The 25,020-nt window shown below is 43.5% G+C and overlaps 1 protein-coding gene across 2 annotated transcripts in view; it reads left to right on the top strand.

Annotated features, from left to right (window-relative positions):
- The window catches only part of PXYLP1 (2-phosphoxylose phosphatase 1), a 113,979-nt gene that overhangs the window by 81,176 nt on the left and 7,783 nt on the right, over nt 1-25,020 (top strand). For both annotated transcript variants that reach the window (XM_073674629.1, XM_073674630.1), the window contains 2 exons: nt 3,490-3,625; nt 20,610-20,666. In XM_073674629.1, coding sequence (XP_073530730.1) covers nt 3,547-3,625; nt 20,610-20,666 — 136 coding nt within the window. In that variant the 5' untranslated portion in view covers nt 3,490-3,546. The remainder of the gene's footprint in view (nt 1-3,489; nt 3,626-20,609; nt 20,667-25,020) is intronic.

Genomic DNA, 25,020 nt, shown 5'->3' with positions numbered 1-25,020 from the left:
ATTCAATTCCTTCAGCAGCCATACCGCTCGTTTGTGATAACTCCGGTAAGAAAATCCCCAGACGAACAACTGGCCCTAGAATCCGAGATCTTGAACCTGTTGAACAAGCAAGTGCTATACGAGGTTCCGGTCAGTCAAAAAGGAAGGGGAGTTTATTCCCCTCTCTTTTTAATAAAAAAAACGGACGGTTCATTCAGAACTATTATAAATCTAAAGGGCCTCAACCGGTTTGTAAACAATCATACGTTCAAAATGGAGTCAATAAACTCAACAATAAAGCTTCTTTTTCACAATTGCTTTATGGCAGTGATAGATCTCAAAGACGCGTACTATCACGTCCCAATTCACCCAGGTCATCAAAAGTATCTAAGGGTTGCTCTTTACATTCAAGGAAGTCTCAGACACTTCCAGTTCCAAGCTCTTCCCTTCGGGTTGTCCATTGCTCCAAGGGTATTCACCAAGCTGATAGCCGAGGTAACGGCCTTTCTCCACATTCAGAATACAGTTATAATACCATATCTGGACGACTTCCTTATAGTGGGGAATTCAGAGAGCCACTGTTTTTCACAACTGAATCAAGTCATGGCTGTCTTGCAGAATTTAGGCTGGATGATCAATGTACAAAAATCAAGGCTAGAGCCCGCAAGGATCCAGGCCTTTCTGGGGTTTACCCTAAACTCAGAGAGTCAGACTTGTCTTCTACCCGACAGCAAAATAGACAAAGTCACAAATTTGGTGTCAGCAGCCATACACACCCCAGACATGTCCTTAAGGAAGGCTATGTCCCTGCTAGGTACTCTAACATCTTGCATTCCGGCAGTCAAGTGGGCCCAATTTCACACAAGAAACCTTCAGTGGGAAATCTTGTCAGCACAAAGATTGTTAAAAGGGTATTTAGAAGGAAAGGTACATCTCTCCTTGCGAACCAGGGATGCCCTCTTGTGGTTGACAGACAGGTCAAATTTATCTGGGGGGGGATGTCCAGTGGGACACACCAGTACAGGACATAGTCACGACTGATGCAAGCAACTCAGGATGGGGCGCACACCTAGAAAATCACATGATTCAAGGCCCTTGGTCATTCCTAGAGGAAAAGGGGTCATCAAATCTAAAGGCGATATGGGCGGTGAGAAACGCTTTAGAAGGCTTCCTCCCTTTAGTCCAGGGTCGCCATGTTCGGGTTATGTCGGACAACAGAACCACTGTGGCCTACATAAACCACCAGGGGGGAACAAGATCTTATTCTCTTCTGGAAGCAGTAGGCAGGCTCTTTCAAATAGCGGAGAAAAATCTTTTATGTCTCACAGCGCTACACATACGAGGAATAGACAACGCAAAAGCAGACTTCCTAAGCCACAACAAGTTGAGACAAGGGGAATGGGCCCTGAATCCCAGAGTATTTCATCAGATAGTACAGCTGTGGGGTCTACCAGAGATAGATTTGTTTGCCGACAAAAGCAGGAAAGTGGAGAAATTCTGATCACTAGACCCAAGGGGAAACCCTTTGGCAATAGATGCTCTCCAGATTCCTTGGAGCTTCCAGTTGGCCTATGCATTCCCGCCAATAGCTATGATACCTCTGGTGGTGAGGAAGATCAGGAAGGATCAAGCGAGAGTGATTCTCATAGCCCCCTTCTGGCCAAAGAGACCATGGTTCTCCCTTTTGAGGATGTTGTCACAATCAGACCCATGGATTCTACCAGAGACCCCGGACCTTCTAGCTCAGGGACCAATATTCCATTCTCAAGTGAAGGGTTTCCACCTAGCAGCATGGAATTTGAGAGGGCAATATTGACGGGCAAAGGGTTTTCATCAGGTTTAGTGTCTACTCTATTAAAAAGTAGGAAGCCCATAACCACCAAAATCTATGGTAGAACATGGAGAAAATTTTTACATTTTCTAGGAAAGCCATTAAGCCAAAAACCTCAAATTAAATCCATCCTGGAGTTCTTACAGAAGGGGTTTGAGTTAGGTCTAGCTACCAGTACACTTAAGGTCCAGGTTTCTGCCTTGGGTGCGCTATATAACCATAACCTTGCAGCCAATAAATGGATTACAAGGTTCATTAAATCCTGCGGTAGATCTAGGCGAATCTCAATACCCAAAGTTCCTCCATGGAACCTAAATTTAGTACTTGACGCACTAACTATGGAAACCTTTGAACCAGTTCAGGAGTTGTCCGCAAAATACATAACTCTCAAAACAATTATTTTGGTAGCCTTAACATCGGCCCGTAGGGTAAGTGATTTACAGGCTCTATCCATAAATCCTCCATATACGTAAATATTTGAGGATAGAATAGTATTGAGGCCTGATCCAGCCTACCTTCCTAAGGTTGCGCTCAAGTTTCATAGATCTCAGGAAATTGTTCTGCCCTCCTTTTGTAACAGCCCAAAGAACCCAGGGGAGCAAAAGTTTCATAACCTTGATGTTAGAAGGGCTCTATTACAATACATAAAGGTAACTAGCCAGTGGAGGCGTAGCCTTCCAGGGGAGTAGGAAGGGGGGGTATGGGGTGACGAAAGCAAATATAGCCAGATGGCTTAGGGAGGCCATTTGCTTAGCCTACTCTACAAGTAGCACCCCGATCCCGGACGGCATCAAAGCTCACTCCACCAGGGCTGTCGCTACCTCCTGGGCAGAGAAGGCAGATCAAATCTGTAAGGCCGCTACATGGTCATCACCATCTACCTTTTTCAAACACTACCGTTTGGATCTATCCTGCCTATCTGACTTAACCTTTGGTAGAAGGGTGCTACAAGCGGTGGTCCCTCCCTAAGGTGTTTCTTTCTCCAAAATTCTCTCAGGTGTGCTGTCATAGGGTGAAGGGAAAACACCAAGGTTACTTACCGGTAGCCGGTTTTTCCAGAACCCATGACAGCACCCGTATATTCCCCCCCTTCTCTCTCACCATATGGGTGTGCACGTGTGTTGGATGTTATTTGATGTGGTGTTGGATTTGTGTTTAACTCTTTTTTATGGAGGTCCTCTCAATGCTCTGTAACCAACTGAAGCGGGGGAGAGGTGCCGCCCTTTTATTTCAGATGGTTTCCTGTCCTTGAAGGGCGGATCCTCTCAGGTGTGCTGTCATGGGTTCTGGAAAAACCGGCTACCGGTAAGTAACCTTGGTGTTTTTTTCACCAGTTAAATGAAAAAAAGTTATACATTTCTAATATCTCCTTAATGGTACTGACCTGGAGAATCATATTGCCCACAAAAAACAATCCGTCATGTGGCTATTTTGACAAAAAATTACAATTGCTGGAAAACGCGAAACTGAAAACTGATGAATCGAGGCCATAGTTTTAAGTTGATAAGAATTTTACTTTATCATTAAAAAATGTGAAATCTGTGGTCAAATATTCTATGAAATCTGGATGTTTATGCACAGCATAGCAAAATTTTCCCTGCTTACCACCACTGTAACTAAAATTATTTCACAGATGCAGCCTCTTATGGAGAAATAATATTTTACTTTTTCATTCTCAGGGATGTTTAATGGCAGAAACAAAGAAATCATGAAGTCTAAGTAGAAGGAATTGAAGAATGCTTCTCCGAAACCGCTTTCTCTTACTGCTGGCCCTGGCTGCCCTTTTGGCCTTTCTAAGTATCAGCCTTCAGTTCTGTGAGTATGACTTTCAAAGAAACCTTTTCAAAAAGTTAGTGATTGTTAAAGGAGTATTCTCATTTCTAAATGGGGAAAAAGAACTTGTAAAGTTGGCAGGTTAGACGACTTTAATGAGTATGGAGCCAATCGACTAAAAAGTCTTAATGATGAATTTGGTGCATTTTGTGTTTGATAAATTTTGGGGCATATTTAGACTGTCTTACACTATGGCCCCGATTCATCAAGATCAGGGTGAACAACATCAGTCTTGATGAGGGGGCATGTTGGAGTCAAACGCTTCTGATTTATTAAGAGGCGCACGTCTCTTACTTTTCAGACGCAGCTGATTCAATAACGTGCACTACGCCACTAGTCTTACTCCAGTGAGAGACTGGAGTAAGATTTTTGGCATAAGGCACTTCACAACTTGTCATGAATTAGACAAGCTGTGGTGTCACACCCCTGTTCCACCCCAGTTCCACCTATTTTGGCAGAAATGGGTATAATTAACATGAAAACATCCAAAAGTCTACACAATTTTGGCGCAAGCTCAAGTTGTACTAGATTTTTGCAACTTATCAAAATGTCTTACGCCAGCTTCCATCTCACAGGCAGCCAGTGTGGGAACAGGGCAGTACAGCAGAACTGACTGTTCTGTTAGATGAGAACTGCAGCTGTAAATGTGTTTCTAATGCAATAAAATTCAACTCTGCTGTACTGTTAGTTGTAATCAGGCATGGCTCTGCAGCTGAACTGACAGCATTGTTAGAGGACAATGGCAGATGTGTTTGTAATGAGACAAAGTTCAGCTCTACTGTTCTGTGTTAGTTATTATCAGTCACAGATCCGCAGTGAGTTCAGGAGAGCAGACTGCCAGTTATTACTTGACTCACACAGATAACGCTCCCTTTCATGTGAAATGAACTTTGGAGGCAAATTCTCAGGAAGATCTATGTCTCGCCCATATAATTTAACAGCTCATTAACATATTAAGAAAAATGTGGATTTCTCTGGAATGAGACATTGGATCGCAAATATCAGTATCATTTTATTCAGTTTACTATGATCTACATTCCCTTCACAAAAGAGTTTTTTTTCTCAATTTGTCTCCTTAATTGTTGACGTATAAACAGTATATTGTAAACTACTGAAGAATATCTGTTTGCTATATAACACCATCTTCATCAAGGATCCCATTGCCCTGCTCTATCAAAGTATCATCTCCTTACAACTAGTCCACAAAAGGGAGCATGTCCTAAGCTATACCCTCCCACTAAATGAGGAAGCTTTGTGCAGGACAGGCTTTCATTGGAAGCGATGGGGATACATGTACTGACTAGTGTTGAGCGATACCTTCCGATATCGGGAAATATCGGATCGGATTGGATCGGACCGATACCGAAAAAGTATCGGATATCGCCGATTCCGATACCGGAAACCAATGCAAGTCAATGGGACATAAATATCGGAATTAAAATAAACCCTTTCTTTCCTTGTAGGTTAATTCTACATGAAGGAAAACAACTAAGAATAATGTAGAATGTATTGGGGGAGGTGGGGGGAGACAATAAAGGCATAGAGGTTTAGCCCAGTCAAATGGAATAGCAGGAATTACTATTTTTTTAAGATGTTCTGAGTTACGGAAATATTAACTATGTTAAGTATTTTTATATTTTGTTAGATATTTATGTTTCACTACTTCCATGCTCTTCACCTTCTTTTTTACTTCTCCCACACTTTCTCCTTCATCATCCTCAGCATCTTTTTCATCCACTTCTTCTTCACCTTCTTCTTCTTCACCTTCTTCGTATTATTCTTTTTTTTACATTCTTCATATTCTACTTCTTCATCTTCTTCATATTCTTCTTCTTCATCATATTCTTATTTGTGACAGGCATTCCTGTAGTTGTTATCTATAAAAGGTTGGACATTACACCTTTCGTTCTGCCCGTCACAAAAGATTCACAACAGGATTTGTCCGCGTTCAGTTTGGCCTGCAGCAGCAGGTCTTTTCCAGGGGCACCACGAGGAGGAACGGACTTACCCCCATACACTGCTTAGTCATATTCTGCTTATAATTTAGATATTATCTTTTGCTCTGAATTTTAATCTTATGCTTAATGTTCTTCCGCTTTTTGTTCTGCAGCTTCTTGTATTTCTGCTTCTTGGTTTTCTGTCTCTTGTTCTTCTGTATCTTGGTACTTGTCTTCTCTTCTTTGTCCTCTTGGTCAACTTCTTCAGGGTCATCTTCTTGGTCTTCTTCAGGGTGGTCTTCCGGGTCCTCGTCTTCCGGGTCCTCGTCTTCGGGGTCCTCGTCTTCGGGGTCCTCGTCTTCGGGGTCCTCGTCTTCGGGGTCCTCGTCTTCGGGGTCCTCGTCTTCTTCGGGGTGGTCTTCAGGGTCCTCGCCTTCTTCGGGGTGGTCTTCAGGGTCCTCGTCTTCTTCGGGGTGGTCTTCAGGGTCCTCGTCTTCTTCGGGGTGGTCTTCAGGGTCCTCGTCTTCTTCGGGGTGGTCTTCAGGGTCCTCGTCTTCTTCGGGGTGGTCTTCGGGGTCCTCGTCAGGGAGATCCAGAGTGATTACCAAGAACCATTTCAAAAAGCTTGAACTTGGAAATGTAGCAGAAAGTACAAGAAGGCTGAGGAACTACCGAGGACCAGCTGACGGTACTGGAACCCGGATGGGTAGCAGAAGGTACAAGAGCCAATGGAACTACCGAGGACCAGCTGATGTTACTGGAACTCGGTTACTAAGCAGGAGGTACCTGTGCCAGAAAGCACTACCAAGGACCAGCAGACGTTGGTGGAACTTGGATACCGAGAAGGAGGCACCTAATCCAAAGGCACTGCCGAGAACCAGCTGACGGTACTGGAACCCGGATGGGTAGCGGAAGGTACCCATGTAAAAAAAAGTTCAAGGCCGCGAGCCGGCCGCAGTTACCAAAACCCACAGCCCTACAGGGGGTGCTTGTCCTATTGGCACTATGGAACCAGCCTTCATTGCCAGATCCCGCAGCCCACATAGGAGTCACCTAAACTGCAGGCACCATAGTCGGCTAACCCGACCGCAACACGACAGGACAACGCATTGGAGGTAAAGTGACGTTGACACTACCCGGAAACAGCTGGCGTGCTGGAACCAGGCTGGGCAGGAGGGAGTACCCGTGCCAAAGTCACTGCCGAGAACCAGCTGACGGTACTGGAACCCGGATGGGTAGCAGAAGGTACAAGAGCCAATGGAACTGCCGAGAACCAGCTGGCGGTGCTGGAGCCCAGGGTAAATACTAAAAACAGAGGAGCCAGAGGTGTATTTGGAGGAGGTTTTAAATCCGTAGTACAGTGGATGTGGACAAAGCAGGAGAATTTGCCGGACACACAGCTGGGGATCAGCTGACGTTACTGAACCCCAATAACACTGAAGCAAGCGTTGACTGTGCAGACGGCACTTCTGAGCAGCAACTAGCGGTATTGGAGCCCAGGGTAAATACTAAAAACGGAGGAGCCAGAGGTGTATTTGGAGGAGGTTTTAAATCCGTAGTACAGTGGATGTGGACAAAGCAGGAGAATTTGCCGGACACACAGCTGGGGATCAGCTGACGTTACTGAACCCCAATAACACTGGAGCAAGCGTTGACTGTGCAGACGGCACTTCTGAGCAGCAACTAGCGGTATTGGAGCCCAGGGTAAATACTAAAAACGGAGGAGCCAGAGGTGTAATTGGAGCAAGTTTTAAATAAGTAGCACAGTGAATATGGACAGAGCAGGAGAAATTGCCGTGAACACAGCAGGGGAACAGCTGACGTTACTGAACCCCAATAACACCGCAGCAAGTGTTGACTGTGCAGACGGCACTTCCGAGCGCCAACTGGCGGTGTTGGAGCTCAGGGATTACAGTTCAGGTGGTAGAAACATGAACACAACAGGAGACCTGGATACTGTTGCCAACCAATTATTTATTCTGGAAGAGGACTGGCAAATTCATGAGAGATCCAGGCCTTGTTCATTTTGAGAAAAGTAAGCCGGTCAACGTTATCGGAGGATAGTCGCATGCGACGGTCTGTTAGTACACCACCTGCGGCACTAAAGACGCGTTCCGATAATACACTGGCAGCAGGGCAAGCTAGCACCTCCAATGCATACTGACTAAGCTCTGGCCATGTATCCAGCTTACAGACCCAAAACTTGAAGGGAGAAGAGCCGTCTGGGAGTACACTAAGAGGGCAAGACATGTAGTCTGTCACCATCTGACGGAAATGTTGCCTCCTGCTGACTGGAGCCGTCTGTGATGGTGTAGACATTTGTGGCGGCAGGGACACAAAACTTTGCCACATTTCGGCCATAGTGTTCTTGCCTTGTGCTGAGGCGCTGCTTCTGCTCCCTCTTTGTGCAGAGCTTCCTCCACTGCCTCGACGCACTGAGCTGCTTTGTAAAGCACTAGCAGCACTGCTCTCGGTTGGAATGGAGAACATGATGGAATGCACCAGTGCGTCTTGGTACTCCAGCATTTTACGCTCCTGGTTCAACGGTGTTATGAGGCTTTGTAAGTTGTCCCAGTAGCGAGGATCTAGGAGGGTGGACACCCAATAATCAGCCGTGTTGAGAATGTGGGCGATGCGGCGGTCGTTTCTCAGGCACTGCAGCATGAAATCAACCATGTGCTGCAGACTGCCAACTGGCCAAGAAACGCTGTCCCCTGCTTGAGGCGTGATCTCTGCCTGCTCTGCATCACCCCACCCTCGCTCTAGATACTGACTACTAGAGCATTGTGTACCTCCCTCCTCTGGACAGATGTCTTCCTCATCCATTGACTCCTCCTCATCCTCCTCACAAAGTGTCCCCTGCCTAGGCCTTTGTGAGGAACCACGTTGCGCAGACTGTAGAGAAGCAGATGGCATTTGTGACTCCTCATCCTCCACCTCTTCCAAAACCTCGTCCCCTTAGTGCTTGCAGTGTTTTTTCAAGCAGGCAGATAAGGGGGATAGTCATGCTGACTAGTGCATCATCTGCACTCGCCATCCGCGTGGAATAATCGAAGGCACGCAAAACGTGGCAAATGTCCTTCATAGAGGCCCACTCAGTGGTGGTGAAGTGTGAACGGCGCGCACTGCGACTTGTTTGCGCCTGCTGCAGCTGGTACTCCATTACTGCTGCCTGCTGCTCACACAACCTCTCCAACATATGTAACGTTGAATTCCACCTGGTGGGTAGGTCACATATGATGCGATGTTCCGGAAGACGTAATCGGCGCTGCAGAGCTGCAATGCGTGATCTTGCATTGCTGGAACGCCGCAAGTGAGCGCACTCTATGCGGACCTTGTGAAGCAGTGCATCAAGATCCGGATAGTCCCTCAAAAAACTCTGCACGACCAAGTTGAGCACATGTGCCAGACATGGGATGTGAGTGAGGTTGCCTAGGCCCAGAGCTGCCACCAGATTTCGGCCATTGTCACACACTACCATGCCTGGCTGGAGATTTGCTGGCACAAACCACACGTCACTCTGCTGCTTGATGGCATTCCAGAGCTCCTGCGCTGTGTGGCTTCAATTCCCCAAAGAAATTAATTTTAATACGGCCTGTTGACGTTTGGCCACGGCTGTGCTCATATCGGTCATCATAACAGGTAACCCGTTCACGGGTCGATGTGGAGGTAGACCGTGACGGCTCCTGCAGCGCTGATTCAGAGGAACTGGAGTATGAGGAGGAGTCAATGTGTACAGACTGGATTCCTGCAATCCTTGGAGTTGGCAGAACATGTACAGCGTCACTCTCAAGATTTGTACCCGGCTCCACAACATTTACCCAATGGGCAGTGAGGGAAAGGTATCGTCCCTGTCCATGCTTACTGGTCCAAGCATCAGTGGTCAGGTGGACCTTGCTACTGACGGCGTTTTGTAGCGCATGTTTAATTTTTCCCTCCACACGATGTTGCAGGGCTGGGACGGCTTGCCTGCTGAAATAAAAGCGGCTGGGCACGTTGTATTGTGGGACTGCCAATGCCATAAAGTTACCGAAGGTGTCAGTCTCCACCAGCCTGAATGATAGCATTTCAAGGGCCAGTAGTTTAGCAATGCCAGCATTCAGAGCCTGTGCTCGGGGGTGGTTTGCCGAGTATGGGCGCCTTTTCTCCCATGCCTGTGCTAACGATGGCTGTAGACTGGCCTGGGAGTGTGAGGATGACTGGGAAAGTGGTGCTGTGGGTGGAATTACACTGTGTCTCTGTACAACAGTGCCAGAGATTCTTCCATGGCGATCCTGTGAGGAAGCCGAACCAGCTGTGTGTGAGCTGGAGGAAGAGGCTACAACATGAGCTGAAGAGGTGGTAGGTGGCGCTATAGGTTGGCCTAGGTCTTCAGTGTGTTTTTGTAACTCCACCACGTGCTTGGTCCGCACATGTTTCCACATATTTGTGGTATTGAGGTTGCTGACACTTTTCCCTCTTTTCACCTTCTGATTACACAGCTTGCATTTGACAAAGCAAATGTCATCTGCAACTGTGTCAAAAAAGGACCAGGCACTGGTTTGGATTTTGGAAGAGCAATGCTCCTAATGGGTGCCGAAGTGGAGGCTACAGGCAACCAAGTCTGCCCCCTCCCTCTCCCTCCTTTTTGGGCCGTTCGGGGAATCTCTTCCTCAGAGCTGCTCCCACCACCTTCCTGTCCCTCACGCCATGATGGGTCAAGGACCTCATCATCTACACCACCCTCTTCAAACAACTGCTTCTCCTGGGTAGTCTCGACAGCACAGTACGCACCAGAAAGTGGCACCTGAGTCTCATCATCAGATGCGTACTGAGGTGTGCTGCTGACCATAGGCACTGGCCCACCCGCCTCTTCAGATTCAGAGAGACAAAACGGTTGCGCATCACTGCATACTACCTCTTCTTCAAATTCTAGAATTCTGCTTGGCTGGCCCCCTCTTTCCAAGCCAAGAGATTCAGAGAACAGAAGTAGAGATGGCTCCTGTCCAGGGCTCTCTGACTGCCTGGGCAATTTGGCAGGTGGTGAAGAGACAGATGGGTGCTCTTCAGTGCTCAGGACCTGAGAGGATCTGGAACTAATTGAAGTCGATGCGTTAGCTGCCATCCATCCGACAACGGCTTCAATTTGGTCCTCGCGCAGCAGTGGGGTACGGCTAGCTCCTACAAAGCTGCGCATAAAGGACTGTTCCCTGGTAAAACTGGGGGATGCTGAGTCACTGGTGCCCGCAGCAGGCACAGAATCCCCACGTCCTCTCCCTGCAGAAACTCCACGCCCACGACCACATGCCTTACTCCCTGCCTTCTTCATCTTTGTAGACTGATAAAGATAGGCAGAAAAGTACTAAGGGCTTAGTGTGCTTATTCCTGAACAGCTGCTAACAGGTATAAGAAACACTAATTTTATAAAGTGTGGACTAGACTTTAATATGAGCTAATGTGGCCTACACAACTGTAAAGTGGAGTGTTTGGTGAACTTTATTTAGGTTTTTTTTTTGTCACACTGGATGTGCCTAAAGATGTAATAACGATAGTATCACAAACTTTTTGTAGCTATTACAATGTAGGAAGGTAACCTACAATGCAATAGATGAGGCTGCAAAAAATAGGCTAATACTAATCTGGCTGGGGCTGCAGGGCCCAATGCTGCAGAAAGGCTCCTCTATCTACTCCTATATAGTGTGTTTGGAATCAATTTAGCTGAATACGGATGGAACCACCACACTAATAGGAGATATCAGGAAAAATTATGAATTGGCAATAAAGGACAATGTATGAGGCAGTGACACACACTGAGTGCACTACAACCAGACAGGGTTGAAGCACACACTACAGGGTGAGCTGCACTCACACACCAGACCTTGCAGACAGCGGTGAACAGTACAGATGCAGAGCACTGTGCACTAGTGCTGCAAGACGGAAAAAAATTTCTCTATCTACTCCTATATAGTGTGTTTGGAACCAATTTAGCTGAATACGGATGGAACCACCACACTAATAGGAGATATCAGGAAAAATTATGAATTGGCAAAAAAGGACAATGTATGAGGCAGTGACACACACTGAGTGCACTACAACCAGACGTGGCTGAAGCACACACTACAGGGTGAGCTGCACTCACACACACAGACCTTGCAGACAGCGGTGAACAGCACAGGGAACTGTGCACTAGCGCTGCAAGGCACAGTGATTTAGAAAGTAGCTTGGGTAAAGCAGTATAGAGCAAATAGGTAGCTAAAACTGTCCCTCAGAACAACAGCGTCCTATCCCTAACTGAATTCACAGCAGAGTGAGCTCAAAATGGCGGCGGCGGCTTTTATAGTGCATCATGACATCATTTCAGCAGCCAATCACAGCCATGCCATTAGTTAAGATGCCTACATGCCTAACAGGATGTGCCCACACTTCTTAGGATCCTCATTGGCTGAATAAAATGAAAATGGCTCATTGCATTATGGGAACTTCCGATTCCGGTATACGATATTGCAAAAGTATCGGAATTTATTATCGGAATTCCGATACCGCGAATATCGGCCGATACCCGATATTTCAGTATCGGAATGCTCAACACTAGTACTGACTAATTAGGATGTTAGTGCTCCTCAAGGGTCCTAGTGTCTACATTGTAGTTCAATCCCTGTTGTAAAGTTGTGTAAAACAGATGACCATATACTCTTCCTTGGACATCAGAAAATACAGTGAAGATGGAATTTCATAGAATCCCTTGGCTCCTACGTTATCTTGGATTGTAATCCCATAGAAACAAACCTAGGCAGTGGATTTATTGGATGCAGGCGGCACAGGTGTCTATCGGATCAATGTTGCTTCTATGTCAATGTATCTCAAGCTGGGATGAATAGTACGGACTACAGGGCTGAGGGAATGGATGAGCTGATCATTTCTGAATGAAATCCTGGAGCTGATCATTGGCTGAGCCTTTGCCATTCTGGCTATTCTTCGATCCAATTGAATGGTAGTTTTCTGTTTTCTTCCTCGTCTCTCTGGTTTTGCTTTCCATTTTAAAGCATTGGAGAGCATTTTTACTTAACAGCCTGTCACTGTCAGTACTTCTTTATAAGTTTTACCCTCTCCAATCAACTTTTTAATGACAGTTCGCTGTTCTACTGAGCAATATCTTGAATGATCCATATTTCTCAGGCTTTCAAGGAGAAATGCATGTACAACATGTGCTGGCTTCACCCTTAAATAAGGGCTCCCTGATTCACACCTGTTTCTTCACAGAATGATTGACCTCACTAATTGAACTCCACACTGCTATTATATTGAACACACCCCCTTTCAATTAATTATTGAAATACATAGACTCAAAAACATGTAGATCATGAATGCTGAGTCTGTCAAATATGGTGGTGGCAGTATCATGCTGTTGGAATGCTTTTCTTCAGCAGGGACAGGGAAGCAGGCAATCCTGGAGGAGAACCTGTTAAGGGCTGCAAAAGAGACTGGAACCTAGGTTCACCTTCCGAGCCTAAACATACTGCCAGAACTACAATGCAATAGCTTAAAACAAAGCATATTCATGTGTGTGAATGCCCAGTCAAAGTCCAGACCTAAATTCCATTGAGAATCTGTGGTAAGACTTGAAAATTGCTGTCACTTTCCATCTAATCTCACTGAGCTAAAGCTGGTTTGCAAAAAATGGGCAAAAATTTCAGCCTCTAGATGTGCAAATCTGGTAGAGACATACCCCAAAAGACTTGCAGCAATAATTTCTGCGAAATGTGGTCCTACAAAGTATTGACTCAGGGGGACTGCATACAAATGCACATCACAATTTTCATATTTATATTTTTAAAATATTTAGAAAACCATGTATCGTCTCATTTACTCTTCACAAATACTTTCTACTTTTATATTGGTATATCAAATAAATTCCAAATAAAATACATTTAACTTTGAGGGCAACATGGAAAAATTTGAAAGTTCATGGGGTATAAATACTTATTCAAGGCACTGTGTATGTATATATGTATATATATATATTATATGCGCTTGTGTATTCTTATATATATAGATGTATATATATGTGTGTGTGTGTGTGTATATGTGTATATATATATATATATATATATATATATATATATATATATATATATATATATATATATATATATATACACATACATACACTTTTCAAAAAACTAAAGGGAACACTCAAATAACACATCCTAGATCTGAATGAATGAAATATTCTCATTGAATACTTTGTTCTGTACAAAGTTGAATGTGCTGACAACAAAATCACACAAAAATCATCAATGGAAATCAAGTTTATTAAAAAATGGAGGCCTGGATTTGGAGTCACCCCCAAAATTAAAGTGTAAAAACACACTACAGGCTGATCCAATTTTAATTTAATGTCCTTACAACAATTCAAAATGAGGCTCAGTATTGTGTGTGGCCTCCACATGCCTGTATGACCTCCCTACAACGCCTGGGCATGCTCCTGATGAGGTTGCAAATGGTCTCCTGTGGAATCTCCTCCCAGACCTGGACTAAAGCATCCACCAACTCCTGGACAGTCTGTGGTGCAACGTGACATTGGTGGATGGAGCGAGACACGATGTCCCAGATGTGCTCAATCGGATTCAGGTCTGGGGAACGGGCGGGCCAGTCCATAGCTTCAATGCCTTCATCTTGCACGAACTGCTGACACACTCCAGCCACATGAGGTCTGGCATTGTCCTGCATTAGGAGGCACCCAGGGCCAACCACACCAGCATATGGTCTTACAAGGAGTCTGAGGATCTCATCACGGTACCTAATGGCAGTCAGGCTACTTCTGGCGAGCACATGGAGGGCTGTGCGGCCCTCCAAAGAAATGCCACCCCACACCATTACTGACCCACTGCCAAACCGGTCATGCTGAAGGATGTTGCAGACAGCAGATCACTCTCCACGGCTTCTCCAGACTCTGTCACGCCTGTCACATGTACTCCGTGTGAACCTGCTTTCATCTGTGAAGAGCACAGGGCGCCAGTGGCGACTTTTCCAATCCTGGTGTTCTGTGGCAAATGCCAAGCGTCCTGCACGGTGTTGGGCTGTGAACACAACCCCCATCTGTGGACGTCGGGCCCTCATACCACCCTCATGGAGTCGGTTTCTAACCATTTTTGCAGACACATGCACATTTGTGGCCTGCTGGAGGTCATTTTGCAGGGCTCTGGCAGTCCTCCTTCTGTTCCTCCTTACACAAAAGTGGAGGTAGCGGTCCTGCTGCTGAGTTGTTGCCCTCCTATGGCCCCCTCCACATCTCCTGGTGTACTGGCCTGGCTCCTGGTAGCGTCTCCAGCCTCTGGACACTACACTGACAGACACAGCAAACCTTCTTGCCACAGCTCACATTGATGTGCCATCCTTGATGAGCTGCACTACCTGAGTAACTTCTGTGGGTTGTAGAGCCCGTCTCATGCTACCACGAGTGTGAAAGCACAACCAACATTCAAAAGTGACCAAAACATCAGCCAGAAAGCATTGGTACTGAGATGTGGTCTGTGGTCCCCACCTGCAGAACCACTCCTTTATTGAGGGTGTCTTGATAATTGCCAATAATTTCCATCTATTGTCTATTCCATTTGCACAACAGCATGTGAAATTGATTGTCAATCAGTGTTGCTTCCTAAGTGGACAGTTTGATTTCACAGAAGTTTGATTCACTTGGAGGTATATTCTGTTGTTTAAGTGTTCCTTTTATTTTTTTGAGCAGTGTATATATACACATACACACACATAATTATATTGTGCGGCATGAATGAATATACCCCCTTTGAAAAGAAGATTTTAACCAATATTTCATTACACACCAGAACAATTTCCAAGCTTTCATTACAAAATCTTCAGTTTTACTGAAATTAATTGATGCAAAAATGAATGCACCCCAAATCAAAAACTACTACATCTGATATTTTGTTCAACTTCTGTGATTTTTAGGGACAGCACCTGTTTTGTTGAAAAATTTGGAAAGTTTTGTTTTTTTTGCCTGGGAGGCTGTTCACCCGCCTTACTCTGGTACTGCTCCTGCTTTTCTATTTTTTATATAACATATATTATATGCTAGTATGAATTTCCTACAAAAAAGTGCAAAGTTGACTTTTAAGATACCAAAGTAACTGTTTTAGACGGTCTAGAGTGCTGTGCCAGAACTGAACAAGTTAGCAGCGAAGACCACAAAACTTCACTTGCAAACATTTAAGTCAATGTTAGTTCTTAAGAGAACAAGCCAGCCTTTCTTTCTGTGGTTTAAGTTTGCCTTTTTCCTTTGCAAGGAACTGAATCAACTGTTAGGTATGCAAAAATGTGAAAGGTTGCCCTGTCCCTCTTTAGGAGGTTCTCCACCAGACACGAAATATATAGTTTGTTTTAGCAAACTCCTGCCATTTCCATAGTGGACTTCTGGAAGGCTACAACATGAGCAGCCGTATGCTTCCTATCCTGTTCCTAATAGGTGCGTGCCCTGTCTTCTAAAATTATCATATCATGAAGGTTAATATAACTGTTACCTATTAACTTAAGGTCATTTTATATTGTTATTAAGGATATCTCTTTTTACTATGTCTTTAAGGCTGAGCATATCAAACAGCATTCATGTGCTATAATATTAGCATTATGATCTATTTTTCAAACAAATGTTTTTCAAATGTTCTTTAAGATGTAATTTTTTTTTTTTGTAAAATCTCTTCTGGATGGTAAATGCATAAAATAGCACTGGTATGCCCTGTACTGCACTCATACACAGAATTTCCTGGTGTAAATACGTAAGAATTATTTTGAAGGACCTGAATGATTAGATATATAATATTGATGGCTTTAATTATTAAAATATCCTAATTATGCTTTTAATTCTAAACCTTGTTACCTTTGGGTGTAATAAAGTATGGTACGTATATATGGACGTCTGTAATAGGAACACCCCTATAACAAATTTGGCTTATGCTTTTGTGGTTCTGTCGGGGTACTGTTGGGGTTCCTCAAGGATCAGTCCTAGGCCCCCTTCTTTTCTCCTTGTACACCGCTCCTATTGGACAAACAATCAGCAGATTCGGTTTTCAGTACCATCTCTATGCTGATGACACCCAATCATACACCTCTGCTCCGGACATCACCCCTGCATTATTACAAAAGACCAGTGATTGTCTTTCTGCTGTGTCTAACATTATGTCCTCCCTCTGTCTAAAACTGAATCTGTCAAAAACTGAACTACTCGTATTTCCTCCCTCCACTAACCTACCTGTGCCCGATATTGCCATTTCCGTTTGTGGCTCAACCATTACTCCCCAGCGACAAGCCCGCTGTCTTGGGGTCATTTTTGATTTCCTTCACTCCTCACATCAAATCACTCGCTTCTTCATGTCATCTACACCTCAAAAACATTTCTAGAATCAGGACTTTTCTCACCTTTGACTCGGCAAAAACTCTTACTGTAGCTCTTATTCATTCTCGTCTCGACTATTGCAACTCTCTACTAATCGGTCTCCCTCTTACTAAACTCTCCCCTCTCCAATCCGTCCTTAACGCAGCAGCCAGGATCATATTCCTCGCCAACTGCTACACCGATGCCTCTTCCCTGTGCCAGTCATTGCATTGGTTACCCATCTAATAAAGAGTTCAATTTAAACTTATCACGCTTACCCACAAAGCGCTCCATGCTTCAGTACCCCCCTACATCTCCTCCCTTGTCTCAGTCTACCACCCTACACATGCCCTCTGTTCTGCCAATGACTTAAAACTAAAATCCTCCATAATCCGAACTTCCCACTCCCGTCTCCAAGATTTCTCTCGTGCTGCGCCAATTCTTTGGAATGCACTGCCCAGGAAAGTTCGAATAATTCCCAATACCCACAGTTTCAAGCGGACCCTAAAAACTCATTTCTTTAGACTGGCGTATCGCCTCCACACACTATCTGTCCGTCCCAGTCTTCCCCCATATTAAAATCTTCTTCAATTTCAGGTTCATACAAACCATGCACTTAATAGCCTCCGTCAGGACTGTACACATACTGGCAGGCGACCAGTCCATGTATTATTATTTATCCTATTTAGTATATCAAGGCTGCATTATACAATATATGTACATTCTACCTTTTGTGTCTCCCCCATTTCCTCATAGGCTGTAAGCTTGCGAGCAGGGCCCTCACTCCTTTCAATATGCTTATTCTGTATAAGTCCCCCCTAAAATTTGTAAAGTGCTTAGGAATATGTTGGCGCTATAAAAATAAAAATTATTATTATTGTGGTTTGTTTTGGAAATTCAGCAAAAAATGTACATTATTTTCAAAATTTTCTATACATATGGTTCATCTACAGATTGCAGTACATTAATAATAGTAATTGTGTTTTTACATTTTTTTTAACATGAAGCATATCTGTTATGGCTTTGTGAATTAATTTAAAGACAATGGACAACTTTGACATGAATAAAGTTTTTTTTTCACATGTATTAATGGTTACCTTTAGTTAATAAAATTTCACTATGTTGCAATCGTCATTCCTTTATTTATCTTTAGACCCCCCTGATATGCAGTTTGCAGTCATATCCAAGTTTCAGAGTTTTCTCTTGCTGGAGTGTCTCTCCCAGTAAAAGAGGCTGGATGTGAGTTCTGTGTGTATTATGGGTACTCCTGTCTGCACTTCTCATATATTAGCTCAGCTCTAACACTGTACTTCTTTCCTCCTTATCTATCGTCTGTTTTTGTTTATTTTTTGAACTGTAGATGATTTCTTTCCTCTCCATAATGCAAAGATCTGTGTACAAATACATTCCTGCTGCAATCTCTAACACTGAGAGAAGGGAGCATATAGAGCCGTCGGAAGCATGAGCTTTGACATATCTGTAACATTTTTCTGTGCATTCAGCTAGATAAAAGACTTAGACACTCTGAAACAGCAGAATGATAGACTGTGTAATGGAAACTATTTAGAAAGTTGCTTTATAATTTTGAAGCACTTGAACAAAAGAAAATGTGGACACTGTAAGTTTAAGGCTATGTGCCCACGATGCAGAAATGAAGCAGAAAATTTCTGCAGCGTTTCTGCATGTTCCTGGCAGTCAAAAACGCTTGCGGATTTTACACGCTTTTTTTGCAGCGTTTTTACATACGGATTTGACATTGGGACCTCAAATCCGCATGCAGAAACGCACAAATAATGGACATCCTGCTTATTTTTCCGTAAGGAAAATCCGCTGCTGAAAATTCCGCAGCATGGGCACAGAACATGCAGATTTTCATTGGGGATCATGGGGCATGTATTACCAAGCATTTTGCAAGCGTTTACGCTGCGGAAAATCCGCATGAATAACGCATAGTGGGCACACAGCCTTAAAAACAATCTACACTACATTGCAATTAGCCATACTGTATAATAATTCTAATGTGTATTCATATCCATTGTAAATAAGGTCTTCCAACTTGTATCCAGCAGTAAAAGATTTAAAGGGTTTGTCCCAAGATGTGAAGTTATCTCCGATGCGTGATTGCTGGGGGTCCAACTGTTGGGACCCCTACCGATTCAAAGAAGGGGTCTTTGAATGGAGCTGATGTCAAGCATGCCCATGATGTCTGTTCTATTCATTCTCAGTGGAAGCTTTGGAGAGAGCCGAGCCTAGTAGTCAGATCTACAGTGACTGGGAACTTGAAGGGGTTCTCCGGGAATAGAAAAAAAAACATTAAAGAAAATGTCTTTATGAATAAATTCCTAAATACTTTTAATTCCCAAATTGCAATTGTTTCATCTAGAGAGGAACTCATTATAGAATTTAAATGGCCGCCACCTTCTTTCACTGAGAGAAACCTATCATAGAATGTTTTGTTAGGTGCCTGTGAACATGTGCAGGAGGAAGCTGCTCCCTCTGCCTTCATATGTAGGAAGATGTGCTCCCAGCAGATATTTTGATGTAACACTGGAGATGCCAGGGATGATAAGGGGCTGCTCACACTGCTGTCCATCATGTCTATGTGATCTAATACTGAAGGTACCAGGAGTGCTGAGATAAGAGGCTGCTCACACTGCTGTCCACCATGTCTATGTGATCTAATACTGAAGGTACCAGGAGTGCTGAGATAAGAGGCTGCTCACACTGCTGTCCACCATGTCTATGTGATCTAATACTGAAGGTACCAGGAGTGCTGAGATAAGAGGCTGCTCACACTGCTGTCCACCATGTCTATGTGATCTAATACTGAAGGTAGCAGGAGTGCTGAGATAAGAGGCTGCTCACACTGCTGTTCACCATGTCTATGTGATCTAATACTGGAGGTACCAGGAGTGCTGAGATAAGAGGCTGCTCACACTGCTGTCCACCATGTCTATGTGATCTAATACTGAAGGTACCAGGAGTGCTGAGATAAGAGGCTGCTCACACTGCTGTCCACCATGTCTATGTGATCTAATACTGAAGGTAGCAGGAGTGCTGAGATAAGAGGCTGCTCACACTGCTGTCCACCATGTCTATGTGGTCTAATACTGGAGGTACCAGGAGTGCTGAGATAAGAGGCTGCTCACACTGCTGTCCACCATGTCTATGTGATCTAATACTGAAGGTACCAGGAGTGCTGAGATAAGAGGCTGCTCACACTGCTGTCCACCATGTCTATGAGAATGACAACACATGTATTTGGTATCTCCTTGTCACAGCAATGAAGCTTCCTACTGCACATGCTCAAAGGCACCTGTCCAAATATTCTAGGACAGGTTTCGATCAGTGTAACAAGGTGGAGACCATAATAATTCTATAGTAATTTACCTCCCTAGAAAAAATGATTGAGGTTTGCTAATTTAAAAGTATTTAGGAATTTATTTAGAATATGTGATTTTTTTGGAGAGAACCCCTTTCACCTTTTGATACAAGCCCATTAAAGGTTTAGTCTGTGAAGCACAAAGCATTCCCTTTTAGGCTGTAGCCCCCTCGACAATCAGTTTGTCACAAAAACAAAATGAGGCTGTAAAATTCCATTGATAGTGTTTTGTAGACTTCCCATTATAACCACTGTTTTCTATATTACTTTTGTGTCTAGTCTCCAGATGGCTACCTGTCAGCATGCAGCCTAAGGCACAGACCCATGTTCTCCAAGGTAATGTACAACGAGGGGCACATTATGTGGAATGTACAGGGATAAGAACCACAGAGTTAATTTATTTAGTTTTCTGTAAGAATAAACCCTGTGCGTCTGAGTATGTGTTCTACAGTAACATAGTCTATGATTTAATGATAGTAATTGAAGTAAACACATTTTGTTTCCAAGCTACCTCAATACTTTGCGGTGAACTCTTATACACCAGGGTGCAATAGAAGACCGGCTCTTTGAGGCCAGAGAAATTGGAGAGCGTACCGCAGGATGAAATGGACTTGTAATTCTAGGCTTTCCACACCCAAGAAATTACAGTATAAATATCCAGAGCAGCTGGGAGCTGCCTTTTTAATGTATTTTATAAGAAGGGCTTGTACAGAAATATGTATAATAATGTATAATTCTTATGCGTCTCCAGGCTTTTTATAGTTTCCCAGATACCCAGGGTTTACAGTTGTATTGATGATACAAATTTTTGATTTGCATTTGAGCACCATTTCACTTTCCTTCTTGGTATGATCTACTCCATAATTTCACAGCCTGTCATACAAGTACCCTGAGAGGCTGAGCCTTAGCGAAACCGTGTGATGATCACTCTTCTCTGCCTCAGATTTCCAACACCTATATGGATAACTTTGCAGATATATTACAGTACGGATCCTGATTTACAGCTTATATTACAATCCAGAGCAGTATTCACAGTTCTGGTGGTTGCTACCTGGTATCATACAAGTCACAGCCCTAACTTTTTAGAGGAACCCCTAGAATATAGAATACACCATGAGCAGTGGATATTGGCTGAGCATTATACATCCGGCGGCTTCTTGAGTGGGGATTGATGGGAGATGTGAGACCGGTAAGCTGAATTATGAATGCAGCTCTGGGTGAGAATAGGGTAAAACCATTTGTATTGTATTGAGTGTGTAAGTGGCTGACCTAAATAGTCTCTCAACACAATTTACACTGATAGTTGTCATAAAAGCAATGTTGAACATGCATGTGTTGCTGTATATAGTAATACTAAAATGAAGGGGCTAATGCATCAATACTGAAATAGAATTTCACCACTTAATGGATTCAGCGCCTCTTCTAAGTGGCGTGCGCCTCCATGCACTGAGCCAGAAATGCTACTCTAGTCGAGGACTGGCGTACAAAGTGCCAGCATTTTTGATGACTCTGATGGACTGATGTGGCCATGCCCCCTGTCCCACCCATACTCTGTCTATTTTGGCAGAACTCTATCAAACTGGCGAAAAATGCCAAAAGTTGCAAAAATGTTGCTCAACTTCCCATTGCATAAACATTTTTATGACTTTTTAAAGCATATACCCTGGTTTTCTGGTGTAAAATCTTTGAGTCGACCCCAAAGTGTTCTTCTGTTTTGGCAAGTGTCCACTGGGCGTTGCTTAAGCTGGGAAAGAGTCCTGAGGGTTGGCCAGTAAACCTTCCCCTCCTCTGGTCTTGACTGGCTGCTTCAATGTTCTCTCTTAGTGAGCATTGGCTTCAATGCACATGTGTTGGACCCCTACTGAACAAAGGGGGGGGGGGACTAAAGCAGGACCCTCCCTGGCGTGAGCAGTGCCCAGCACACACTTGCTGCTATGGAATAAAACGTCACTTTCTCCATCATTATAGCACTATAAAGAATGAGGTACTGCTGTATGTTTAGGCCCTTGTTCACAAGCCCATCATGGCGAATTCTTGTTCCCTATCATCTGCTCATGTAAACGTGGCGGCAATCACCCGATCAACAAGCAAAATGCTGCTTTGTCAGGTGATTTTTATCCATGCTTAAAAATCCATGGGTAACCCCTTGGCATCATGACCATATTTTTTTTTTTACTTTTCTTTTTTATTGTCGCAGTCCCATACTCTGTAGTTGTATGAGGGCTTGTTATTTTGGGATGAGTTGTCTGTCAGTGCCATCATTTTGGGATACATATAACTTATTAACAAACTTCTATTAACTGTTTATACGAAGGAATATAAACAAAATCGCAATTCTGACACTGTGTGCGCTTTAAATTTTACTCTATTCACTGTACTGCCCAGATGGTGTTAACTTATTGTGGAGATACGGTATCAAATTGATGTTTTTCTTTCTTTTTTTTATATACAACAATAAAAAATACACAGCGAAAAAAAATGTATTTGTTTTGTGCTGCTATATTCGAAGAGCCATAAGTTTTACAACTTTCCTTCAATGGAGCCGTATGAAGGCTTATATTTTGCATGACAAGCTGTAGTTTTTCTTTGTATCATTTTGGTATATGCTTTCTAACTTTTTGATAACTTTTTATTACACTCTTTGAAAGACAAAATGAGCAAAAAACAACAATTCTATATTTTGGGTATAATTGTTTTATCTTTGTTCTGCAGATGGATTATAACAATACTAAATTTAAATATAATATTTTTGGGACTAGTAAAACGCACCTTTTAGCAAGAGCAAATTTTGTAAAAAAGAGTGGTCATCTTATTGTCTTGGGGCCTCTTCCTGTGATCAAGAACACTATATTTTTCCTATAGTCTATCGAAACATGGTCTGCACCTAATATTATGGTGTGTCCTATAGTCTGAAAAATACAGTAGTTTTTTTTTTTTTGCTTGTTTTATTACTTTTGCACAAGTAATTACACATAATCTTTCTTTTTTTTTGCCATATTCTGATACCCATTGCTGTCTTATTTTTCTGTAGGTGGAGCTGTATGAGGGCTTGTTTTTTGCTGGAATTGTATTTGTACAGTTTAAGGGTAGTTACGACTGTCTGTTTTTTGATCACTTTTTAATTTTTTTTGTACGAAGCATGAACAAAAAACAGTGAATATGGATTTTTTTTTTCTGTGCAGTACAATTTTCATACTAACTTTATTCTGCCAATCGATACCATTACAGTGATACCCAATTTATTCACTTAATTTACTCGCTTATATAGCGCCATTAATTTCACAGCACTTTAAAGACATAGTCACTGTCCCCATTGGGGGATCACAATCTACATTCCCTATCCGTATGTCTTTGGAGTGTGGGAGGGAACCGGAGAACCCGGAGGAAACCCACGCAAACAAGGGGAGAACATACAAACTACCTGCAGATTTTGTCCTTGGTGAAATTTATGTTATTAGTTAAATATTTAACAAAAATGGCACATTGGACATTTATCAGGAAGGGGTCAACCCCCTTTAACCACTTTACAGCCTGTGCCGTATTAGTATGCACAGGCTGTAATCCCCCGGTTCAGTGAGGGCTCCGGCGCTGAGCCTGCACTGAACCGGGCACATGTCAGCTGATTATTACAGCTGACCTGTGCCCGCAACAGCCGCGATCGCGATCCACCCGCGGCTGTTAACATGTTAAATGCCGTTGTCAATCTCGGACAGCGGCATTTAACAGCGCCGCGCCGGAAGCGCGTCACTTACCCCGCCCATCGGTGACCCCCGTCACTTGATCGCGGGTCACCGATGGGTGGGCATGACAACCCTGGGTCTGCAGCAGACTCCAGTGGTTGTCATGAGCTGGTCGCTATGAGCGCCACCTTGTGGTCGACACTCATAGCACAGGACCATTTCTGCTACATACAGGTGATCTGCTGATCATCTCTGTGTAGCAGAGGTGATCAGACAAGTTCTGCTTCTAGTTTCCTATGGAGACTATTGAAGCGTGCAAAAAGTGAAAAAAAAAATGTTTTTAAAAATATAAAAGTTTAAATCATCCCCCTTTCGCCCCATTCAAAATAAAATAATAAAAAAAAAAACCACATACACATATTTGGTATCGCCGCGTTCAGAATCGCCCGATATATCAATATAAAAAAAGAATTCATCCAATCGGTAAACGGCGTAACGAGAAAAAAATTCTAAACGCCAGAATTACATTTTTTGGTCGCCGCAACATAGCAATAAAATGCAATAACGGGCGATCAAAACATCGGATCTACCCCAAAATGGTATCAATTAAAACTTCAGCTCGGTTCGCAAAAAATAAGCCCTCACCCGGCCCCAGATCCCGGGAACTGGAGACGCTACGGGTCTTGGAAAATGGCGCCTTTTTTTTTTTTTTTACCAAACTTTGGAATTTTTTTTCACCACTTAAATAAAAAAGAACATATACATGTTTGGTATCTACGAACTCGTAATGACCTGGAGAATAATAATGGCAGGTCAGTTTTAGCATTCAGTGAACGTGGTAAAAAAAAAAAAAAAAACATCTGTGGTATTGCACTTTTTTTGCAATTTCACTGCACTTGGAATTTTTTCCCGTACACGATATGGTAAAACTAGTAATGGCGTTGAAAAGTACAACTCGTCCCGCAAAAAATAAGCCCTCACACGGCCATATTGATCAAAAAATAAAAACG

The sequence above is a fragment of the Phyllobates terribilis genome, unplaced genomic scaffold (assembly GCF_046119375.1).
Source record: "Phyllobates terribilis strain yellow unplaced genomic scaffold, ASM4611937v1 Scaffold_3__8_contigs__length_932513732, whole genome shotgun sequence".
Classification (NCBI taxonomy): domain Eukaryota; kingdom Metazoa; phylum Chordata; class Amphibia; order Anura; family Dendrobatidae; genus Phyllobates; species Phyllobates terribilis.
This window is presented reverse-complemented; position numbering and strand designations above follow the sequence as displayed.